General features: G+C 38.0%; 1 protein-coding gene across 1 annotated transcript in view; it reads left to right on the plus strand.

Moving 5' to 3' along the window:
* The window catches only part of LOC131678491 (uncharacterized), a 110,023-nt gene that overhangs the window by 18,495 nt on the left and 74,003 nt on the right, over positions 1-17,525 (plus strand). Inside the window, exon 2 of the mRNA XM_058958671.1 lies at positions 12,364-12,711. Within this exon, the coding sequence (XP_058814654.1) occupies positions 12,364-12,711 (348 nt within the window). The remainder of the gene's footprint in view (positions 1-12,363; positions 12,712-17,525) is intronic.

Below are 17,525 nucleotides of genomic sequence, written 5' to 3' on the forward strand. Positions count from 1 at the left end.
TTATTCAACGTGATATTATTTATGAAACGGAGCACATAGGCCATCATTCGAAGCAGCCTTGCCCATCGGGAAAAACGGTCATAGTGAATCAGAGGTTCTATTACCACGTGATGGCATATTGATGGACGCATCTCTTCAGTCGTGGCGGCAGTTAATTTTACCGAACGGGGCCACTCGTCCTCTGGTAGGCACAACAAATTCAATCCTCCGAACCACTTGCTTTCATCGTTGAAATATGGTCCGCTTCCCCACTTGGTTGCTTCATCGGCCGGGTTTGACTTCGAAGGAACCCACCTCCACTCTGTTATGCTCGTTGATTCGAGGATTTCCCCTACCCGGTGCGCAACGTATGGTCGATAGTTGCGTGGATCTGCTTGTATCCACGAGAGGGCAGTTGTGGAATCTGTCCACAGTGTTCGTTTGGTGATGGAGATAGTCAGGGAATCCTGTACAAAATTCATTAGACGAACCCCCAGTACGCATCCTTCTAACTCTAGCTTCGGTACAGACATAGGTTTCACGGGGGCAACCTTCGCTTTGCCGGCCACTAAAACACATTGAGGGTTTCCGTTGCCAATTGTTTGTAGATACACAGCACATGCGTACGCGGTTTCGCTGGCATCAACGAAAACATGTAGCTGAACGTCTTTATAGATTTCAGCGGTTGCCTTTTGAAAGTAGCATCTCGGAATGCGCATTGTAGAAATGAACTCGATCATTTTAACCCACTTAATCCAGAAATAAAAGGCTTTATCGTCCACCTTGTCATCCCAGTCTGCTCCTGTGCGCCACAGCTTTTGTATAAGCACCTTTCCGTGGATCAGAAATGGTGCCAATAATCCCAAGGGATCAAACATTGTCATTACACAACGTAATAATTGCCGTTTAGTTGGCCGACCGTTATTATTTATTAATGTCTACACTTCCTCGCACATTTGTATGGAGAAGCGGAGCTCATCCAGCTGTGGTGTCCATAGCATCCCTAGGATCCGCTGGGTTTGTTCGCTACCACACAAATTTAGATCTTTGTCAGACTCGATCTGCACTTCTTCTAGGTGACTGAGTACTCTATAGCTGTTCGATCGCCACCCTCGAAGCGTGAATCCACCATTGTGGTGAACAAGCCGAATCTCCGTTGCTACCTGATGAGCTTCTTCCTCACTCTTGAAACTATTCAGATAGTCGTCGACGTAATGGCTGTTAATAATTCGCTGCGCTACTTCTGGATACTGCACGGAGTGCTCCTTTGCGTTTAAGTTTTTTTATAAACTGTGCTGACGCTGGAGAGCATGTTGCACCGAATGTGGCGACATCCATTATGTAGATGTTAGGTTTTGCTGAAGGATCAGAACGCCAAAGGAACCGCTGCGAGTGTTTGTCGGCCTGCCGAATGTGTACCTGATGAAGCATCTCCTTTTTTGCGTGTGTAACTGCACCCAAAGGAAGATACCAGATTCTATATGGGTCACCCTCGACAAGCTCCTCCATTGTACCAAGATGCGCATACCCCTTCTCTTGGTATTCTTGGATTTGGCGATGCAGGTTCTCTTTCAGTTCTGAATTACGTTGCATTCGACGTTCCAGGCATTTTAACCGAGATACTGCCATAGGATAGCTATCCGGGAGAACAAATTTGTCATACTTCCACAGCATTCCTGTTTCGAACCGATCTCCAACTCGTTTCGTAGTACGCTCTAAGAGGAGCTGAGCCCGTTGATCTTCCGCCGACAAAAATGTAACTGTTGGAGTCATGGTCGCTTGCTCAACGGCGAAAAATTATTTCATCGTGTCATGTTTCGAACGAGCTATAGGTTGTTGAAATCGTATTTTTATGAAATAAGATATATAACATTAAATACGGACGAAAGATTTTTATCATTTCCCATAGCCAGAAATTAGACCAAAAACATTCAATGTATTATTAACGCCAAAACGGCTATTTTTAGGTCAATAGTATCTTCGGAGAATTTAAAGGAGGCAATATGCCCTTTCTTTTGGCATTGTTATTTTACTAATTAATCCCCCTACAAGTGAGATATTTTCATAAATTTTCTTGGAAGTGATTGTATTGAGATGATGCCATCAGCAAATTTGTAGCTCTTACTTTTGCGAATAACTTTACTGAAGACATCAAATATCTATTTCGAGTACTTTAAATGTTATGGCATTTTGTTTTGTTTTGTTTGTTTATAGTAATAATTTATTTAAATAAACCAAATATTATTTCGATAAAACGAATTTCGTATTTCATTTTTCTATCTTCAACCGCTAGAATAACCACCGAACAATTCCAAGTTGTCTAGATGGAACTTGATCACCTATCGGTATAAAAAATTTTATTTGCGTTAACCTTCTGACTTCGAACCATCGGATCAATCTGAAACATATCTCGTAAAATGAAAAGCGAAATAGTCAAAAAGAGGCTTTGGGGTTTAACCACACCTCCCCCCCCCCCCCCCTCACCCAAACAAATTAATTGGATTGAAGTTAAAAACTTATTGATGCTGACTGATTTAATTCAATATTACAATGATAATTATCTGATCAGCACATTGATAACCTGTTGTTTCAAACATTATGAGGACCTTTGAAAAATTGTGAAAATGCGATCCTGATCTGTAACTGATCTACTGGTCTTGATATTACAGTTGTCTAATAACATCAATATCAAATACCTGCCTAAAACTATTCCAATAGAAACTCATTCCAGAGTTCCAAAATCAGTCATAATCCTCAGATTTCCTATCATATTGAGTTCAGTTTTGAAGGGATTTACTGTAATATGGATTAGGGTCTTTTTTAATAGGAAGTGAAATAGGAATTGATTTAATATCTATAAAACTCAGAACTGCTCACAGAAAAATTGCATAACTTCCAACATTTGCTGAAAATGTTTTTATTTTGGGAATGCGTCAAGTTGAGACGAAAACGTAATATAATTAATAACGAGAATAACGAATAAGAATTTTAAGGCCGTGTGGTATCCGGCCTAGAATTGAGCCACTGGAGTCCTGCTCCCATGTCGTAGGAGGCGACTGAAAGTAGGAGACCCTAAGTCAAGGTGTAGTTCCGTGCCGAGGACTTAATGACTGGAGGGTCTAAAATATGCCAGTCGCGCACGGAGCGTTTTGGGTTTTGCCCTTGCTGTGTTATGCGAATCTCTGACACAGTGGACCATTATTTTCTTCGCAAATCGTGGGAATCAAATGATCATGTCCCATTTAAACCTGATATGGCTCGCTAAATGCGTTAACATTCCAACTCGCTTAGTGTCCTCTAGTTGTTGTGCAATTTGTGTTGGAGATGAAATGTACAGTTCTCTAATCAACAATGGTTAGAATAGCACAAATCAATCTCCAACATAAACGTACAGCAACTATGAATTTATCTCGACTCATGCAGGAAGGTAAAGCTTCCATAGCATTGGTTCAAGAACCGTATTTCCATAAAGGAAACTTCTATTTTGGAAAGTTACTTAACACTGCCTTCATTGCTTACAACAAGACAGGCATGACTAACCCACGTGAAATGCCTCGGGCTTGCATTCTTGCAAATAAGGCTATTGACGCGTGTCTCCTATCGGAGCTCACAACTCGCGATATCTGTGTTGTCACAGTTTCACTGACTGTCGGAAACGTAGACAAAAAATACATATATTGTTCAGCATACCTACCGCATAACGAATCATCTCCTTCTGATGATTTCAAAAGCGTTGTATCATATTGTAGCAGAAATGGGCTTCCGCTCATTATCGGCAGTGATGCGAATGCTCATCACATCATTTGGGGCAGCTCAGACATCAATCTGAGAGGCTCTGAACTGATGGAGTACATAAGTAGTACAAATCTCCATATTCTGAATGTGGGAAACCGACCAACTTTTGCGAGGTCTGGGAGGGAGGAGGTGTTAGACATAACACTTTGCTCTGATAGAATTTTGCATGAACTGGGAAATTGGCAGGTTCCAAATGAAACTGAACCGTCTCTATCCGATCATAAATATATATTTTTCGATCATTTTGATGTCACCTTCAATGTGGTGACATATCGTAATCCTAAGTCTACAAACTGGGACCTCTTTTTGGAAAACTTGACGACTAAATTTCATGGATATTTTCCAACAATTAGTCAACTAGACGACTTAGATGACGTCGTGGATACGACAAACTCATTCATATTAGCATCCTACGAAGAAGCTTGTCCACTTCGTACTGTTAAATCGACTAGGGGAACCCCTTGGTGGAGGGCTGAGCTTGAAAGAATGAAGAAAGTTATGAGAAGAGCATGGAACCGGCGTCAGCGTGATGACTCCAGGGCTTTCAGGTCAGCTCGTAGTGCATATAAGAAATGTCTTAGATCTGCAGAACGGGCTGGCTGGCAAAGCCTATGCACTAATGTCTCTAGTCTGAACGAGGCTAGCAGATTAAATAAAATTCTCTCCAAATCGAATGATTTTCAGATGAACTCCTTGAAAACCAGAGATGGCGTTTATGTGACGGACGAAAAAGATGTTCTTAATTGTCTCTTCGACACACACTTTCCAGGTTGTATCGATCCGGAGTTGAACAATGTTCACCGATCTCATTCTGGTGATTCGGACTCGTGGGCGTTAGCACGCACATTGGTTTCCACTGAATCGGTCAAGTGGGCGGTTGACAGCTTTGCTCCATACAAATCACCCGGAAAAGATGGAATACTTCCCGTGCTACTGAAAAAGGGATTTGATATTCTTAAACATGTCTTGAAAAAGATTTTGCTTTCCAGTCTTGCTACCGGGTATATCCCGAAAGCATGGCGAGAAATAACTGTTAGATTTATTCCCAAAGGTGGCCGCTCAAGCTATGAAGAAGCCAAGAGTTTTAGGCCTATCAGCTTAAGTTCTTTTCTTCTGAAAGCTTTGGAACGGATAATCGATCATCACATCAGGAACGTTAGTTTAGTTGAATATCCACTGCACAAAATGCAACATGCATATCAGTGTGGGAAATCCACGATCACTTTGCTTCACGATGTTGTTTACAACATTGAGAAGGCCTTCTCGCTCAAGCAATCTAGCTTGGGTGTATTTCTAGATCTAGATATTGGTGCTTTTGACAATGTGTCCTTCCAGTCTATTTTGGAAGCTACGCACGGTTATGGGATACTTGCATGTATATCAGGTTGGATAAACGCAATGCTTAATAACCGCATACTTTGCTCGTCACTGCGACAGGCTGAGATACGGAAGTTGAGTATTTGCGGTTGTCCTCAGGGCGGCGTTCTGTCACCTTTGTTATGGAACTTAGTAGCTGACGGCTTGTTGAAGAAACTCAATGAGCTTGGATTTCCAACCTACGGGTTTGCTGACGATTACCAAATACTAATTATTGGATTTTGCATCGGAACAATCTTTGACTTAATGCAACAGGCATTAAGAGCTGTCGAACAGTGGTGTCGACAAGTTAAACTATCAGTTAACCCAAGCAAAACTTCAATGGTTCTTTTCACGAAGAAGCGAATAACAACCGGGGTTCGTCCCTTGCAGTTCTTTGATTCTGAGCTGCTGTGTGCAGATCAAGTCAAATACGTTGGAGTCATATTGGATTCCAAACTGAATTGGTCTGCTCACATTGAGTTCAGAGTCAAGAAAGCGTGCATGGCCTTCGGGCAGTGCAGACGAACTTTTGGAAACACCTGGGGTCTCAAACCTAAATACATCTATTGGATTTACACGACAATTGTACGTCCAATACTGTCATACGGATGCCTTGTGTGGTGGCAGAGGGGAGAGGTGGTGACAGTCCAGTCAAAGCTAAACCATCTGCAAAGAATGGCGCTCATGGCGTTGACTGGTGCTTTCACCACGACTCCGACTGCTGCTCTTGAGGCACTTCTAAATATCAAACCATTACACATACACTTAAAACAAGAAGCACTATCATGTGCATACAGACTGCAGGTTACTGGGCTTTGGAACAGTAATCATGTTGATCTTGCTACCAGTCATACACGATTGTGGTCACAAATGGTTACATGGGGTGAAGATATTCTTACTCCCAGCGATATTACACTCACTTGTAGTTTTCCTTACAGGACATTCCATGTGAAGATTCCCTCTCGAGAGGCGTGGTTGTCTGGCTTTATGGAAATACAACAACAAACGCAAGTGGTTTGCTACACTGACGGTTCTCTGATGGAGGGACGTGCTGGTGCTGGTGTCTACTGTATCGAAATGAGATTGGAACAATCTCACTCACTAGGTAGATACTGTACTGTATTCCAAGCAGAAATCTTTGCGATTATGTGCGGGGTGCAATCGGCCCTTCAACTGAGTTTGTCCGGCAGAGTTATAAACTTCTGCTCCGATAGTCAGGCTGCAATCAAGGCCCTTAGCTCAGACAAATCCCGGTCCAAGCTAGTGATCGTGTGCCGAACCCAAATCGAAGAACTAAGCATTGTCAACACTATCTACCTTGTCTGGGTGCCCGGACATTGCGGTATTACTGGAAATGAATGGGCTGACGAATTGGCCAGGGCAGGTTCAGCGATTGACTTCGTTGGTCCTGAGCCCGCGCTGCCAATTTCGACAAGTTGGATAAGGAAAAAAATACGGTCCTGGGCTTCGTCCGAGCACCGCAATTATTGGAGAAATCTACAAACGTGTCGCCAAACAAAGGCGTTTCTAGAACAACCATGCCCAGTGGTTTCGAAAAATCTCTTACATTTTTCAAAGCTCCACTGCGGCATGCTGACCAGGGCTTTAACCGGCCACTGCAAACTCAATTATCACATGGCAACTATTCAGCGCGCTGAGTCTTTTTCATGTGATCTTTGTGAATTCGACTACGGAACCTCATATCATCTGATATGCAACTGTCCAGCGGTAGCGCAATTGCGATTTCGGGTCTTCAGCCGTCCTTATATAGACGAAACCATGTTTGGTCGACTGAAACTCAGAGACATACTAAAGTTTCTTGTCCAATGTGGTAAAGAGCTTTAGGCTTATTCGCAGGCAAGTTGAACTACTTGTGAGTTTAACTTCCCTGTTGTTTATTTTTGTTTTGTGCTGTTATTTTTCCCACCCTTCCAATTCTACTTCCCCACACCTCCTTGTCCTTTCCTTCCGCTCAGGAAATGATGAAACACACGGCAAGGCACAAATCCCCGACTATGTACGGGGAACGTGCCATTTGAGCCAATATATTCTGATTCCTGATTCCTGAAAACTATTCCAATAGAAACTCATTCCAGAGTTCCGAAATCAGTCATAATCCTCAGATTTCCTATCATATTGAGTTCAGTTTTGAAGGGATTTACTGTAATATGGATTAGGGTCTTTTTTAATAGGAAGTGAAATAGGAATTGATTTAATATCTATAAAACTCAGAACTGCTCACAGAAAAATTGCATAACTTCCAACATTTGCTGAAAATGTTTTTATTTTGGGAATGCGTCAAGTTGAGACGAAAACGTAATATAATTAATAACGAGAATAACACTTTACAAAAGTAGGGGAATTTATGAAAAATGGCGTTTTCCGTTTAGACTCTAACAGGTCCTGATCGATTTTTGTTAACATTTGATTTTTCTTGTATAACCAATTATATGAATAGGTAAAATAAATGTTCAAAAGCAGTAACATAAGGTCAAGATCACATCATTTTGAAACTGCCAATTTTGCAGGTTTAGTATCTTCGATGAATTTCACAAGCGTTAAACAGCACGTCATCTGATAAAATAATTTCGGCGTTATATCCTCCAAGTAGTATTTATGGAGAATTTACTGTTCAAACAAATTTAGTTCCAGACTTAAGCGGTTACAAACCTTTTTGTGAGAAAAATATCATAAAAGTTTGAATTTATGTAAAGGCATAAAGCAATAATTTTGTTACGTTAAACTTCTAGTATTTTGGTAGTACATTTTTCAGTGAAAGTTCATAAGTTAATAAAATGTATTAATAATTGGCAGAGTTATGGCTTGTTCCCCGAAAACCTTTTTTATTTGTGGTTTGTGGTGATCACGATTGAAGACTAATAGATAAACTAAAATACCAAAACTCAAAAAATTCCATTAGTATATGAGTATTCCTCGTACCTTAACGATTAGTTGAACAAATTATATTTTTTTCGTGCATTTCCTAAAGAATCTCCTAAGCTCTACAATTGCATTAAAAAATTCTTATCTACAAAGCAAAAATTTATGCATAAAAAAGGCATCGTTAAAGTACGAGAAAAATTAATTACGATCAATTGAAAAAAATTGAAGGAGTTTTTCGGCAATCGTGATAACGGAAAAACCATTTTTGGAAAAACGACATTTCGAGATAATCGAGTTTAAAATTTCAAGTTGCCACTGCTCGTGGTAGACGAAACGCGTTTGAAGCGCTGTGACTTTTGATCTATTCCAATAAAGTTGTTTTAAATGAAAGTCTTAACAAATTCGCTAAAGACAGGAACTCTGTTAAAAATTTGTGAAAAACTTATTCTCCATAATTTTAAACTTCAAAGATGACGGTTTCGTAATTATGCCATTTGGACAGTAAGTTAGATTTTCACCAAATCCCCACCAAACGGAATTTCTGGCTACGAAGCTGACTCCAAGTAAGTAGGGACAAAGTCGTTCTACACTCATCCACAAGAACCTTCTTTAAATACTGCCTATCTATTATAATACATCGAAGACCCAATTTGGTCAGTCCCTAATTTTGTCAGTCTTATATGAAAATATGTTTGATGGGCGCTAGCAGACGAACAAGACTGAATTCGAGTAAATCCTTTCTTGAGCATGTTTTCCTTATCTTTAAGATATGCAAAAATAAAAAAAAACAATTTTTTTTTAAATTTTTGCTCTAGAAGACTATATTAAATATTCAGAAATATTTATTACAATACATCAAGGGAAGGGAAGAATATTTTAACAGTTTATTATGAAGAAAAAAATGTCCCGATTTAGTCAATGTCCCCATTTTGTCAGCCTAAAATACACCATGGAGCTGATAAAAACGGGTCGTTTGTATTTCTATTTTATGGGCCATTTTTTCGCTTTTCCAATAAATTGGTTTAACCTTTGAGATTTCTTGCACTGATATTGTCCTATGCTAATTTGAGCGATTCTCTGAGTCCTGCCACTATCCTAGGTAGTACGTGTTATCAAAAACATCGCGAAGCATCAAGTTCTAAATGTTCTCAATCGATATAAAACCCGAAGAAAGCGATAAGAGTTATAAGAAATGTATCATCACACTGTTAGGTGGATTAAAAGCGTTTTTTTTTCTATTCAAACAAGCTGCACCAATTTGTTAGCGTTTGTTTTGAAGCTTAATCAACAATGCTTCTCGAAATTTAGAAGCCCTGGTTCGTTTTATTCGTTGGATATGGTAGTTTAAGTGAAAAAAAGTTATGTCCCATATTTATAAGTTCACCTTACTTTTTTGCCTTTCTCATATAGAAAGGTTATGCAATCACTCTGAACATTCCCTCATAGTTTACATAATGGGTATAGTGATTCATGTTCATGTTTTCAGGATCTAAGTCACGATTTTTGTAACTGCTGTTAATGATGTCGTAATATTTTAGTCGTAAACAGAGTAATTCATGTTCATAATTTCAGGATCTTAGTCATGATTTTCGTAATTTCTGTTCATGTTCTCGTAATGTTTTATTTTAGAACTTACTTCCCAATTTGACACAAAGAGTAATATGACTAATGTTTATGATATCAGCAGTTTCACCATGGTATTCGTAAATTCTGTTCACCTAATTGTGATCTATTACATTTTGGTTACTATCGGTTTTTTTATTCGGAATAACGTGACAATATGAACTGGAATATAAAAATGTGACTGATTCACAATATATTGATCTGTAGATTATATCACGCACACTGTTTGTGATTCTCAGCGCACTTTTCGTTTTCTATTTAGACATCATCATTAACCTTATCAAACGAATAACGATGTTAGAGGTCCTAATAGTTTTTTTATATCTTATGCTCGTGTCTATTACTATGGTCGCTAGCAGCTGGACATTTTATAAAACAGTGCATGGAATAAAAATGATTCCACGAATATTCTCCAAATTTTGTGAAAGAGAAAAATTTTATAATCATGTTGCATGAAATTGTAAATGATTAGCGATATCGTCTAAATATCACCAGCACGCAAAATAGATTGTAAAATGATGCCTATGAACAAGTTCACGAATATATGAATAATATTTAATGATTTCGTGAACTATTTCACATAAATGAACGTGAGTTGTAACTTATACTAGATATTATGAACTAGTTCACGAATACATGAATTATATTCCATGATTTCGTGAACTATTTCACGAGCACGGATATTGGATCGTTACATATACTAGGAATTATGAACCAGTTCACAAATACATGAATAATATTTGATGATTTTGTGAACTGTTTCACGAGCACGGATATTGGATCGTACCTAATATATTAGAGGTCATGAATTAGTTCACGATAATTAAATGGATACATGAATACAATTTTGAATTTCGCGAAATAGTTCACGAGAACATATCCAGAATATTTTGATTTTGTGAAACAGGTCTCCTATATCTATGAAAAACATCATGAGTCAACCTTTGATTTTATGAATAATGTTCATAAAGTTGTGAAATAGTTCGCGTACTGAAAATCGCTTTAGAAATGACTTGGCGGAAACCGTGACTGAAGTTCACAAAACGAAAACAAATAGTTCCACTAAAATAAGTGCTATGCGGGCGTTACTGAAGAGAAATTGAACGTAATTATAAAACACATGATTTTTGTTCAAGGTTCTGTTTTGATTACGTAAAAACGTGATTGTTCCAGGATTCATGGCGCTTTATTCACGATTGTGGGAACAATTTTTTTCCGTGTAGTTTGGATTAATGAGAAAGGCACAATTGCACCGCTAGGTGGATTAAAACAGGTTTTTTCTTGTCACTCTACTGAACATGCTATTGAGGTAAACCTAACCGTTATTTCACAATAATGTTTAGTTCGAACAAGTACTGAGCACATAAATTTCGGTTCAGACTATGTCCTATACCAGACCCAACCGATTTCAAGCTGCCCAAAACTGTTTAATGTGATTCCAAATGAGATCAAATACGATTTACTAATGATCAGATTACAATTCATACGACATTATTTATACCTTTCAAACAATTCACAATATACATTTAGAAAATGCTTTGGCGAGTCGATGTATTTAAAAATCCGCTGCAAATATTAGTTAGGTTATGTCTCGAATAAAAATCTAAGTTCACAGCTCTCCACTCTGCGTACAATTTGGCAATAAACGTATTCAGCGATAAATGTCCCAAAGAACTTCACCTCCTTTCTATCGCAGCGAAAGGTAAACAACGCTGCTGGAGTGTATTGGGGGGAAAGGCGGGTGCAAAAACCAAATCTAGAACGCAATCAAAAATCAGAAAATATGTCGAACACCAAATTTCGTGCGTGAGAACAATTATTATACACACCTTCCCCCGAACTTCCATACACCGGCCCAAATAGCAATGCACGAATTGCCTACATCCATCTCATTTTCTACCCCAAAACGATAGGACCGCATGTGAAAAGTCGACCAGAACTTCAGCCCTACGATAACACCATATCCAGCAACCAGTAATTAAGACTGATCTACTTAATATTCCCATTTCCATTGTACCGGCGTTCGAGTGGCAGTGTACACCACCCGACTGTGCTCGATGACGCCGAACAGAGAAACCATGTCAACAAAGTAAATCAATTTCATTCTCTGGTACTACTTTCTACTACGAAGACATTGCCCTCTACATTGGCTACCATTGGTCGTCATCGAGTTGAATTGAAAACCCGGCTGGAGGCCAATGAGGACGCAAGCTTTTATGTTGGCTGGGGTTTTCCCAATCGACAGTCTCAAATCTACTCTGCGGCGTGCCGAACGTTCTATTCCGTACAACTGAGCGCTTTCAGTCGCAGTTCTAAGCCCACGGTCGGTTCAGTGTACGGTTACGGGATTAGCGATAATTTTTCCTTGAACCGCAAAGTTCACGTGCGAAGAATTTTAAACTAAATCATCATTATGTGTAGCTGTGGAAAAAGTTATTCTTTAGAGAGTCGTATTTGATTTTTCGCCCAGATAGGGCGCGCCGCAAATTAATAGTCTATCTTGACACGACCTAGTAGCAGCAGGAGTCGCGGGTTGCAATGAGAAATGTTAGCTAAATTAATCGCTTCCTGTCGCGAGTGGAAATTCTTGACACCCACCCTCCCACGTAGTGTTAATTTATGCTCTGCACATTCGCTATGCATGTCGTTCTATCGTTACACGTGTGGACTGCCATTGTGTTTAGTTACGTAAAGCAAAATCGTGACTGGTGACTCTCGTTGCAGGACTGGCGAGTGCGTTCTCAAGGATTCTGCACTATCGAGGAAGCGCTCAAATCGTCCGACAATCTGTCCAAGGTTCAACCGTATCTAGAATCTCTGCTGCGAACATTGCTTTCCTCCGAACGGAACCCGGATGTCATCGAGGATAAGGTGCGAATGATGGTCAATCTGGTGTCACGTCTTCCGCTGGAAAACCTGGAGGACCGGGTAAGCCAAATCATGATCGGTCTGTGCCGGCAGGGTGGTCCCGGTAGCAATACCGTTGCGAAAGCACTCATGCAACGACTGCCGACGGCTGCGATCGTGCAGCGATTGCTATCCGATGATTTTCTGCACGCCAAAAGCTCGAAGGTAAGTTGGTTTTTGTGTGACAAGAGGAATTTGATAGAATGTTTGAAGCTATTTATAAACGAGAAAGTAGTGATACCAAACCTCAGTGGCGTAGCCAAGGGGGAGGGGGCTTTGGATGTCAAAGCAGGATAAATTGTATTGAAGAAAAAAATTATTGATGCTGACTAATTCAATTACATATTACAATAATATTTGTCAGATTAATACACTGAGGACCATTTTTTTAAGCATCATGATGAATGGGTTCCTATGGTTGTCAAAACATATTAATATCATATTAAATAACTGCATTAGAAAATTCCAATAGAAGCTGATTCCGGATTTCTGAAACTAACAATAAACCTCAGATTCATATTACCTCAGATTCATATTACCCCAGAGCTAATTTTTGCAGGGATGTACCGAAATGGGGATTAGGGACGATTCTTCAAAGGGGAAGCGAAGTGGTAATAGGTTGAATGCCTATGAATCTGTACACAGAAAAATTGCATAAATTTCAAACTTTTGCTAAATTTTTTTTTTGTTTGAGAATGCGTAGAATTGAGACGAAAACTTTATATGAATACTAACACGAATAACGCGTTCAGAATGAATGAAAAATGGAATTTTCCATTAGCTTGTCAGGAACGATTTGTATCGAACATTTGCTTTTTGTAGTATTATCAGTGACATAAATAGCCAAAACAAATGTTTGAAAGCATTTATTTAAGATCAAGATCACATCATTTCGAAACCGTTAACTTTGGAGGTCTAGTATCTTCGATATATTGCACACCGTAAAACAGCACAGCTTTCGATCAAAAAAATTTGTCGTTAAATCATCTTTGAAGCAGTTATGGAGAATAAACTCTTCAAAACCTTTAATTCGAGATTTAAAGTCGTCGGTGAAGTTTTCGAGAGTGCTATTACAAAAAAGTTTATTGATGACATGAAGGATCCAGTCGTTGAGGATATCGAAATATAGGCTATTTGTGAAGAAAACTTTTAAAACAAGTTATACTGAAATTACTATATATGCGAAATATCATAAACAATAACACTCACATTCTCCACAACTTTACAAAAGACACAAAATCTCTCACTATTTTTGAAAGAGTTGAATCTTCATAATTTTTTTTAGGAGAGTTAATTACTAAAATTATTATTATATTCGCGGTTTTATGTCGAGAAATTTCAAACCTCTAACCTTCAACATGACGGTTTCGGAATAATGTCCTTTTAACCGTAAGGAAAAGTTTCGAGCATTTTTTTTAAATTTTAAAACGTTATAAACCCAAGTTCTCTATGGGGGTTTGAAAGAGGTTTTATATTGATTTTTCTTGTTTGTAGACTATGTTTTGAAGTTACATCAAATTCAAGCGTTTTCGAAAAATCATCGTTTGTCATCAAAACCCTTACCAAACCGAATTTATGATTACGCCACTTCCAAACCTACTGCATTTTCCAACGGATCCACAGATAGAGACTTCAGGATATTATACAAGGAAGCCACAGCAGGGCTCCTACTTCACAGACACACCCCTCCTTCTTCTAGCACGAGCAAATATAAAAATTTATACTTCCACCCACTAACCATGTAGGTGTCCATCGAAAATGCTAGTTGAGGAAGGTAGAATATTTTCCCACGTACTCCGTCCGAGTTCTCTGCGGAAGACCATCTGTATGTCTTATTTTGTGTCAAAATACAAACCCACTGCATTTGGGTTTTTTTATTCTCTGTTGTTATTTTTCTTCGCAATTTCGCTACACTTATTCTAATGCGTTTTAATCAAACAGGACAGTAAGAAAACTTAAACTTTCGTAATCCCAGAATATCATTTATATTGATTTTAAAATATCTTTTGACCGTTTTTTGGTATTTTTGAATTAAATTGTGTGAATAGATTTAAAAGATTTTAGAAGATTCAAAATTTCGAAAAAAAATTCAACAAAATCAAAAATTTTAGAAACTTTAAAAATGTCCAAGAAACTAGATATTTAAGCAACGATCCGTTATTTATGAACAAGGAGACTAATCATCTACATGTTTATTCCAACCAAGGTTGTATAATTTTCATTCATCTGAATGCGAATTAAGGTTGGACAGAGAATGCGCAAAATTTGCAAACGAAAAAAGCAGTTTTTTTCCACACCGTATGTCAGATCTTCATAAAAATCAATCAGCGTATGTAGAATGTTGTTACAGTACTGCTGATTGATTTTAATGGAGATCTGACATACGGTGTGGAAAAAAACTGTTTTTTTCGTTTGCGAATTTTGTGCATTCTCTGTCCAACCTTAAACTCATCTGCTGAATGGCTTTCCGTGCTAGATTTATCGAAAGGCAATACTTGAAAGAAATGGTTCAGATTGAAAACGAGAGCCGAAATCAAGCTCGAGAGAGTGAGAGCGACGGGAGACAGAGAATAAACTAACTCACAGCATAGGTTCATTCATATGCCATTCTCCTCAGACCATTTTCGTGTAGGCTGTGAGTCCACACTCGCAAGAATCATGAGAATGAAATTCGCAATAATTGAATGAATCGCTTTCGCGTGAATGCCATTCGTGAAAGCCATTTCCATGCCGGTGCTGTTGCTGTTCTTGTGCGCGTTGGTTATAAGTATCTACGTAATTGATTCTCTTGGAAAACGAACATCGGAATACTGCTTTTTCATTGTGCTCAAACACGAGAATTTTACTGTTTTCAACGCATTTGTGTTATTATATTGGTTCTTAACAACGAAGCAAAGCGGTTGATGTAAATTTTTACGCATTCCATTTATTGTAAGGCAAGAGATTACCAATATGCAATAAATAGATGAATTGAGATCTTGTTAAATGGAATTTATAACATAACAAATTTAATCGAGTAATTTCATCACAAGATGGAGAAATCAATTTCGAAAATACAGTATGATTCCGTTTTTGGCACGTTCCGTTTTTGACATGCTCCCTTTTTGGCACACTCCGATTTTGGCAACAATTGGGTTCCGTTGTTGGCAACAGTCTTGTTGTACTTAATAAGTCTTTTAAAAATTTACAATAGATATTTTTTGTATCAATTGATATTACATTTGACTTTATTTCCAAAGATTGGAGTCATATTAACCCTTAAAGGCGCAAATCAATTTTTTATAAAATTTTGTGAAAATTGTCTCATAGCTTCAATACATTACTGTGATAATTTTCAGATGGTTTTCGCAATGTTGTTTTAAAACAGCGTTATGCATTTAAGGGTTAACTAAATTTTACACTATATGTGTTGTATTTAATGATTACAATAAGTATATAAATGAATTATTTAGTGTCTGACGGAATCAATTTTTATAATAAGACCCAGAGTCTTTGCAATTTGAGAGTCTAGAACAGAGGAATGCGCATGCATGCATAATAAAACAAGTTCTGGAGAAAATTTTCAATAGAACCTTAGTAACATAGCGAGCCTCTTTCTCTTTCGATTATTACGACTTCGCTACAAAACTTGGCACTTAATTTTCATTACATTTCGAAAGCTGACCATAGTGCGTCCCAAAGCCGTATTTAGGAATACAAAACTAATAGCACCCAAATAGTTTGTTTTAGCTTTACCTTTATGTCTTTGGCAAATTTGTTAGTTCTTTTGGTGATTTTTTTTAAATGAATGTAATAAGGGTGGTCCTTGTGGTTAGGGTGTTCAAAGTATCGACTGTTTAGATGTGTGAAGTTTACCTGCGCAATGCCCTACAACATAATAACACAATTAAATGAGAGCAAGTTTGCTGAATAAACAGGGCGATGTATAATGGTTAATTTGTTATAATTTTTTAAAAAGACTTGAGGTAGGGTGGCTCTTGAAAAATCGGGTTGTTTACCTCTCAAATGCATTGTTCTAGAGATTTTTGGAACTTTCATTGGCGCATATTTTTACCGTAGCACTGATGTTTCAATCCATTTTGTTTGAACAATTGCAAGTGATTTTTACAACAAAAATGTTTTGTTTTTCAAACCTACATATCTTCAAGCATTGCAATTCGATTTTCAATCTAACACTTGCATTTAAAAGATCAACGATTGTTTTGTTATGGAGAATCAATAAATGTAATTATTTTTTAAAAGAGCTGTGTTTTTTAAACAAAGTTGTTCATTAATTTTCAGAAAGAAGAGATAACAGCCCCAGGAGCGAAATCAACACTACCATGTAGTGAATCGTTTGAGTTTTGACGTCCAGTGGACCGAATAAAAGCGATTGGGATTAAATGATATGTTACACCTCCGTAACAAGGGGCATTGCGCCGGAGAAGTGCGCGAAGATTGTGAGAATTTTACTTTTTTTATTTTGGTTATAGAGATTTTAACCTTAGGGCCATTTGCCTCTTTTTGGGTTAGAGAAATGTTTTTTTTTTAAATCTCAAGGCAATCGATTTACTGATTGAGCTATGCCCGTTATCTCGAGAATTCTACTGGGTGACGGCTGAATTTGATTAAACATGAATAAAATTGAATTAATAAAACAATAAAAAATCATTTGCTCTAGTTACATTTCGATCAGCTAAAAAATGGTTTCGCGGTTTAAGTTTTCAGTACACTCGAAGTGTACATAAGAGACGTTACGGCGGAATTGAATATTTGAAGATTTATATATTGCTTTCGTCTTCTATTTATTGGGATATCATTGGATACGAAATTTGCAAAAAGCACATTTTAGGCAATCATCATGGTGTAATAAAAAACAAAAAATAAATTGGATCCATATTAAATTTTCTCAAAGCATGCAAATTATATATACTTTCCATCAACAATGTCTATTTAAGAAAAGCGTCTCGTATGGAGCATAAAGTAGCTAAAGTGACAAC

The sequence above is a fragment of the Topomyia yanbarensis genome, chromosome 2, assembly GCF_030247195.1.
Source record: "Topomyia yanbarensis strain Yona2022 chromosome 2, ASM3024719v1, whole genome shotgun sequence".
In the NCBI taxonomy this organism is placed as follows: Eukaryota; Metazoa; Arthropoda; class Insecta; order Diptera; family Culicidae; genus Topomyia; species Topomyia yanbarensis.